Source organism: Atta cephalotes (assembly GCF_000143395.1).
Source record: "Atta cephalotes unplaced genomic scaffold scaffold00059, whole genome shotgun sequence".
NCBI classification, from domain to species: Eukaryota; Metazoa; Arthropoda; class Insecta; order Hymenoptera; family Formicidae; genus Atta; species Atta cephalotes.
The window spans coordinates 91,874-100,255 of NW_012130123.1; the positions used below are offsets into that span (position 1 = coordinate 91,874).

Sequence of the window (8,382 nt, forward strand, 5' to 3'; positions counted from 1 at the left end):
GATAGAATCTACAATAGAAAATTCGTACGTGTCGCCAGATGTGCGTATAACGTTATTAATTACCGCGTGTGTATTTACGTTGCGCCCATACATTTCAACAACGTATACACACACGCACGTCAAATTTACATCTATTATATATTTTTTAAGTAACTGTACCATGTCAATAATAACTGTATATTCTATATGCACACGTGAATTTATTCTATCTTTTAAAAATTCCTTGCGCTTATCCTTACCTTTACGTGTACATTTAAAATTAATGTAAACTATGCTTTTTTGTAATTTGTGTTTTTATCGAGTATTTTACTAAAAACACAATTTTATTTAATTAACTGAAATTAATTTTTCAGGTAATTTTTTTGTAATATTACTTTTCTTTCTTAAGAGGAGAAATCAAGGTATATGTTTACGCATAAAATATAATAATCTATATGTATACACAACGTAAATTATGTAAATTATGCTTTAAATTATGTATCATGTATGTAAATAATCTTTAGATCATCGAAGCTTATGTTTTTTGTTATTGCATTAAATTGTACTAAAGCTTTTATCTTGCTTCATCAATATTAAAGTCTATTTTGCTTTATCAATATTAAGATCAGATATATTAATAATCATTAAACTTAATTACTTTTTGTTTATATTGTGTTGTTTAATTAATAATAATTTACATATTTTACAATTATTTGTATTATTTATATAAAAAAAATTGGTGTAAATAATATGTAAAAATTACATAATCTTGAAATATACAGCACAACCCTGAGAGAAACATACTAACTTGATAACACTACTTTCAGTTATTAACATGTCTTGAAATATTTGTCATTTGATGCAATTAAGCAGTAATATTGGAGCATAAATTTATCTGCAGTCATTAAGAGTTTTGTCACAACTCTGATATACTATATGTAATAAATAAATCTCGAAACAGAAATTCACTATTAAGAAAACCTTTAATAAAATCGTATTATTGGATAAAGTTTACTAGAGTAAATTGTCAATTGCAGAATTCACATTTGTCATAAAACTATGCCAGTTTGTAATCTTGAATTTTAATTGTAAAAAACAACTGCATAGCGTGTCTACTAGGAAATGGGTATTTATTTTTACATTTTTATTTATTAAAAGTTTTCTACACAATTTTATATTAAATACATATTCTTAAGGCAACTTAAGCGATAGTATATACATTATTTATGGCATCAGCGTACGGCATGGCAATTGGATTTTTATTTTATTCTTATTAATCAACATAACAGTTTTAAATCATTATACGGATTATTATTTGCATGGTATTTTATCATGTCGAAAATAAATCATACTACATATCTCGAAATATTTGAAATTCTTGATCTCTGTTCTTTCGCAATTACTGTGCCGCCAATTTTCCATTCTTCAATTCTATCAGAATTTAAAACAGCCTAGCCCGTTGGTAAGATGGAGTGGTGGTTCTCGCTATTGATTCATGTTCGCTGTGAAAAAAGTACATAAAGTTAAATAATTCTTTATTTAGTATAAGTGACATCAAGAAAAAGATAAGAATTTTAAAGTGCACATGACAATAAATTGGTTCATTAATTAAAAAGTAGGTTATACTTTACATTTTTCATAGTTTTTATTTTAATATTTTTTAAATATTTATTAAAGCATATAAATAAATAAGTTTATAAATATTTATTATTTACATAAATCTGAGTAAAGATAAAATGCATCTTATAGTAAAGTTTTTAAATGTTACTCACCAGCCAGTGACATTTTCCGCAGCGTCGCAAGTGTCGATGAGTTCGTTGAAAGCATTTCCAATGCCGCAATTTTGCAGTCTCGGACGGCCATTTACGCAAATATAATAATGATGGCAATCAGCAGGACTACGATAAAATTTAATCTCGGCGTCCAAGAAGAAATCGTTTCTCACCTCCGGACAACGGAAGCCAAGGAAAGTCTCGGCATCACAGTCCGGTACTTGATCCGGCCAATCGCATCGATAGGTTTGCGGATTGAAGGCCAGACCCTCCGGACAGTCAAACACGTAACCTCTGCCATCCACGCAGTTCATAAATTGTCCGCAATGCTGATGATCGCCGATTTTGAAATAGCCATATTGATGAGGACAATCGTTGGACGGGTTTGCCGGCTCTGAAGAAAATTTCACGAATTATTTTATCACTCAATCGTATCTTGATGCACGGAAAAAATAAATTAGATAAGTCAGCAAAATTATAGCTTGCTGCACGAGTTCAATTACATATTTATTTACATATTATTATTTATGATTAAAAATTTGATTCAATGAAGAAATCAAACCTATAAGCAATTATCAGTATGTCAATTTAGCTAATTCTTTGTTAAAATGAAAATGTAACAATTATTTTTTTCATTATAGCAAAAGTACACGCGATCTTAGCTAGCATGTTTAGTTAAATATTTTGACTTTATATTGGTTTGATTTTCGTAGAAAGTTTTTACTATGCTATTATAATAAATATATGATTGCCTATAATCACCAATTTTATTGAGCTGTACAACTTTGCTTCTTTTATCATAAAAACTATCTGTCTTATATTATGTTTATAGATTTGCTGAATCAATGAAATTTTTAGTTATTTTAACAAATCTTTTTCTTCCGTGTGCAGTTAGCTTAATATGCTAGAAATTTTTTTGTTGGATCTTCAATGATTTTATATAAATAAAACGTAAGATCTAACTATTTGAGATCTCTTTTGTTAAAATTTTATATGTTAAAATATTTTTGATAAAAATTCGCAAGAATAAAGTATTGCGAGGAACTCACGTAAATTCGGCCTGCCTGTGCAGTCTATGTCGATCGGATATCCACAGGGATAATTGAAGCGAGCTTCAGGATTGAAAAACAAGCCTTCGGGACATAACTTTTCCTCGGATATCCCATCAATGCACTCGATGTAAGCGTCGCACTGATTCTGTACCGGAAAACGACCGTTCTTCTCCGGACATGACGCGGATTGGCCACGTTTCGGCGAAAATTGTAGCAGACCACGATTAAATTGATTGTCGAACAGCTGATTCGAGAATCTGCTGTTTTGATTGAGCGCTGAAATGACAATAATCATTTAAAAAGGTTTTCACTTCAAATAATGCATTTTTTATATTCCATATATACCCTAATAACATAGATCTCTGAGGAATATTCTAAAGAATATTCAAAGGATATTCTTATGTCCTAAGAATGTCGAATAAAGTGTGCTATTAGTGTATAAACATTCGCATTCGTTAAATATTCACAGTCTCGCTCAAGCTTAAATTAAACTATAAAGTAAATAAATATATATTAAACTATAATTAAGCTTATTAAATTAAACTATAATAAATACAAATTAAACTGTAAAGCTTATTAAACTATAATGAGACTAAATTAAACTATAATGAGAATGAATTAAAAAAATACTGTAGTACTGTAATAAAATATTTTAGATTATTAATTATTTTAATAAACAAAAATAAATAGAGATATTTTCAGATCAAACGATTGTAGGCAAAAAATAAGAGTTATAAAAAAATGTTATGCCACATTAGTTTTAACTTATATTCCAATTTAATTTATGATTTTATTTTGATGTTCCTATCCTTTTAAATTTTCATGAGAAAGAGGGAGACTTAGTATAATTGAAACATTCATATTATATTAATATATCATTATTATTATAATATGTCATTATTAATATAATATAAACGTTTTATTAATATATAATCAATTTATTATTATTCATGACATGATAATAAATATGTATTATTTTAATTTCTTATCCTTGTTAATTAATTTATTTTATTGATCATTATTTTCTTTAATTACGTTTATATGTATTGAGTTTGATTAATGATTATAGAGAGTAATAGAGAGAAAAGTTTTCTCTTTTATAAATTTGGCTACTAAATTCGCGGAATAAATTCTGAAACACCGATTTAATTTAATATTGCGTATAAAACTCGTCAAACGAGTCTGCGTTCAGAGAATATTAATAAGTAATGTTAATGCAGTGTATGTGATTATCGCGCGGCGAAAGTTTGACGATTGCCGATGTTCGACCTCTACGAAGATACTGTATATATTCATGTTACATGCGCATCACTTGCGCAACGCGTTTGTAACCGCCATTTCCAGACAATATTGAATTGGACCCGATTGGTCCGAGGATGTTTTTCAATAGATGAAATAAAATCAACAAAGATTTCCAAAGAATAAATAATCACGCTACAAACAAGATTAATGTCCATTTCTGTGAATGTACATTAACTAATTTAATCTCGGTTTAACTTTGTATCTTTTTCTAATTCTAAGCCTCAGTTTCACAACTCACAGTTAATTCTTAACCAAAGTTCAACTTATTTCTCTCTAATTTTTGAATTGAAAAGATATAAGGAATAAATTAAATGTCGTTTAAGAATTAGCCGTGAGTTGTAGAACTGGGCCATAGACATAAATCGTACAAAGAATTTCTCGATGTTACATTCTTTCTAAACATTAATGAAATATATTTGGTTGAGACTCAAAAAAGCCGATTCAATATTAATAATTAAATTCCGTTACAAAAAGCTGAGAAATGATACGTGGATAGAAGGTTTTGCTAAAGTATCCAAAAATTTCGCAAGATAAAATGAAATAAATGTTGTGTATAATATGTGACTTACAAAATTTTCTTATTTCCTTTAATTTCAAAATCTTGTTATTCTAGTCAAAATTTAATTCTTCAAAACCAAATTCAAAATTTTAAAGCACACACAAAAGCGTTTTTCTCAGTGCATAGATTTAAAAATAATTTAATTGGATCATCGAAATAATCACGTAAAACGCTTTGATTATTAGAATGTAAAAATTTTTACAGGATTGTTTATCAATTTACGATTTCTACGTAATTATTTTGATGATCCAACAAAATTATTTTTAGATCTGTATCTAACTAAATTTTTAGATTCTTCAGCAAACTCTTCTTTTTATATAACGAGGCTTCTGCGCAAACCGACGGCTATTCCCAGAGATGTTTTCCGAGACATTTCTGCGGGGCAGCAATTGCGCAAGGTAATGAGTGCAAACAACGAGAGAGAAAGTTTCGCTGATTACAAACTCGATTATCTGTCGTTAGGCCGACGAGGACGAGTGTTAATCCCACCTATCGAGTCCTTCTTGTCCGAAGGTCGAAAGAGTTTCTCCAGTTAAAAGGCATTGAAATACGCATTAATCGAGCTATTCTGACAATAAAAACGAAATATTCATTTTTTTAAACTTATAACATCATCAAGGGATCTTATTAATATAATAACCGTTATAAATCTAATGACACAGTGGAGAATTAATGTTCATGCTATCTAAGTTTTAAGCTTAAAAATTCATTTCTCTATCAGTGTATCAACGCATCGCATACAAATTATGCGCTCGTGACTGAGCATACGTACAGTAATATATGACAGTAAACGGCTATTCAGGCCGCGTTGCATTTAAAATTGGATATACACAAATTTCCTAAGCGCCTTGGAGTTTAGTCAATCTTGTTAAGCTCTTTGAATTATGTATCGTATAATAATTTTACTTGCGTAATATTACATGTTACATAACATAGCTTGGAAATGTACTATATATAATACTCATTTCGTACAGGCAATTTAAATTTTCCGTTAAAGTATGTACGAGAAATTTAACCAATAAATATAATAATGAACCAATTAAAATATCATTTGAATATTTAAATATTAGAAAGAAGTTTGGATATTAATTATAATTTAGTACAAAATTTAATTGTGCCTTTCAGTTTTGTAATTATTTTTACTTTCTTCTGCCATCATTTCCAAATTGCTTAAATTGCTTGAAATAATATCCCAATCAAATATTTATTAAACGAATGATCATCTGCTGACAACAAAAAAAAAGGAAAGACAGAAGAATTAGTGTTATTCAAAAATTCGTGACGATTACAGAAGAATTACATCGAGAGAAGATTTTTTTTTATTTTACACACAGAGAATACATCTGAGAGAAACCGTCACACTTGTGCCATCAGAAAAATCACATCACTGCGTTTCTAGAATCAAAATGACACGGCAATAACAATAATCCTTGTCCGCTCTTTGCGATCGGCGAACAGACGACTATTTCACTTTCTCGAACATGCGAAAGAGCACCGCAGGGTAAACTCTTACTCACACATTGTCGCAGCGAGAATTCCGCAGGCGATTAGCAGATGGACGATTGGTCTCGAGGCCATCGTCGTCGTTGAAATCCACGTTCCTTCTGTCCCAATCCCGAAAGGAAGACTACGATGCGCTGCCGCCGCCCAGCGTGCTTTTATCATCTTCGCGCAAGGATGAGAGCGGGAGAAGACAACTACGTCTTCATTCGCCGGTGGAAATCATCCCGTCGCGTCTTCTCCTCAAAGTAAAAGAATCGTTGTAGCCGAAAAGCCAACATCGTTTTGATGAGTGATTCATTCATCCTGCGTCGTCTGTTTCAACTTGACATCGAATTAGAAAATGATCGCGATGCAACTCGTCATTATGTGATCCGTCGTTTAAAATTAATTGCGCCATACCTGTGACTGGAGTCAAAATTAAATTCTGACAATAAATTAATATTTGAATTAAATATATATTGTAAATTATAATTTATTTCTTGGGAAAAAAATCGACGTAGGCATACCTACAAAAATTGTTTTCTAAACTGTCAGCTTTCTGTTTAGAACTTTAATAATCCATACTTTCCTTTTCGATTATTATTCTTTAACAATATCTTGGAATTAGAAATGCGCTAGCTTGAATTTGAATGTCAAAATAATGAGAGATAAATGTCATCTGCAACCAGTCCGTCTCCTCGAAACGAGAATGGCAGTCGAGAAGTTGAGGCTCTTATATCCAATAAAGAGCAACGCGCATCGCATTTAGATGCTCATTCATGCGCATATTGCGCTTTTTTGCATAATTCATAAGCAATAATTTCATGCAACAATAATTGCACAGACATTGGCAATTTACATAAGAATTATTGTGAGTATGTTATATTATATCTCAATGAGATCACAACATGAATACGTAATTCATAATATGACACTTTGTTGTGATTCAAATTATAGTTTTACGCCAAAATCGAATTCTAATCTTCATAATACAATTGAGGATTGGTTTATTGTTATTATTAATTATAATTATCAAAAATATATTTTTGATATACGTTTTATTTTTCTTTGTGTACATATTTATTTTTTAAAAATCAAATAAAATTACATTTTTTCCTGTGAAAGAACATGAAATTTTAATGAAATTTTAAACGGTCTCTTAATTTTTCTTTTGTTTCCTGCTTGGATCTAAAAAGAGACAAAAAAATACGAATATTTGCATACTTCAGAAGACGAGCATAATCTCGCTCCGAGAATGGAGCCTTGACATTTTCCTCGTACGAGAACAAGTCACCTCAAATGTGGAAGGTAGACGGCGACTAGTGGTCTTTTACCTCATGCAACACGCGCGACCAACGTCTGATTACATCACGTCAAAATACTGTTAGCAATTCCTCGAATACTTTGCGTATCATTGTGAGATAATTCCGCATATTGCAACATGTGACATGCATTAAATTTGATAAGTCAAGATTAAAAGATATGAATGATTTTTTAGTAAAATCTATTAATCAATAAAGAGTAAAGACTGATGTTCCATTGGAATGATTTCAGCGTTACGTTTATTTTGAACAGTTTATAATTATAATTTAAAAATATGACAATCATAATTTGTTCTAATTTTATTCTCCAATGAAAAAAAAAACAAAAATAAAGAACTAAAATACATGCGAATATTAAAATATGCTGTATAGTTAAAATGCACGAAAAGGTTATAAAAAAGGATAAAACAAAATACAAAAAAAGCTGTAAATAAACCGCGTCACATTTTACAAAATAAAAATCTACAACTATAATAAATTTAAATAATGTCTATAATTCGCGTCAGATTTTAGAATAAAAATCTGACTCAAACAATAAACATGTAAATTCATTACATGATATATTAAAAAAATGAGCTTTAGAAAACGTCGTCTGTCGAATAATAGTTGGTAACTACTGGCTTGTCTGACAATGAATACTACTTTACTACTTCGCTTCGTCTATATTGTTTTTTTTTATTTAAGATTGATTTAATGGATTAAATCAGATATCGGAATAGTTAAATATATTCAAAGCAAATTGTATTATATGAAATATAAACATAATCTTAGTTTATGTATTTTATGTAGATTATCAAGTATATATTAGATCGACCTTCTCCCACGATTCTTTCGAAACATTGTATAATATCTCTTTCACAATTTTCTATGCAATTTTCTATGCCACAAGATTAAATATAGTTTGTTTTTTTAAA

The 8,382-nt window shown here is 29.7% G+C and overlaps 1 protein-coding gene across 1 annotated transcript; it reads right to left on the reverse strand.

The window, feature by feature from the left end:
• Positions 1-1,420: 1,420 nt before the first annotated feature.
• On the reverse strand, positions 1,421-6,242 carry LOC105623560. Its single transcript, XM_012204949.1, has 4 exons — positions 6,182-6,242; positions 2,801-3,079; positions 1,752-2,145; positions 1,421-1,481 (listed from the first exon to the last, which is right to left on the reverse strand). The coding sequence occupies exons 1-4, from the start codon at positions 6,240-6,242 to the stop codon at positions 1,421-1,423; spliced, it is 795 nt and encodes a 264-aa protein (XP_012060339.1).
• Positions 6,243-8,382: the final 2,140 nt, after the last annotated feature.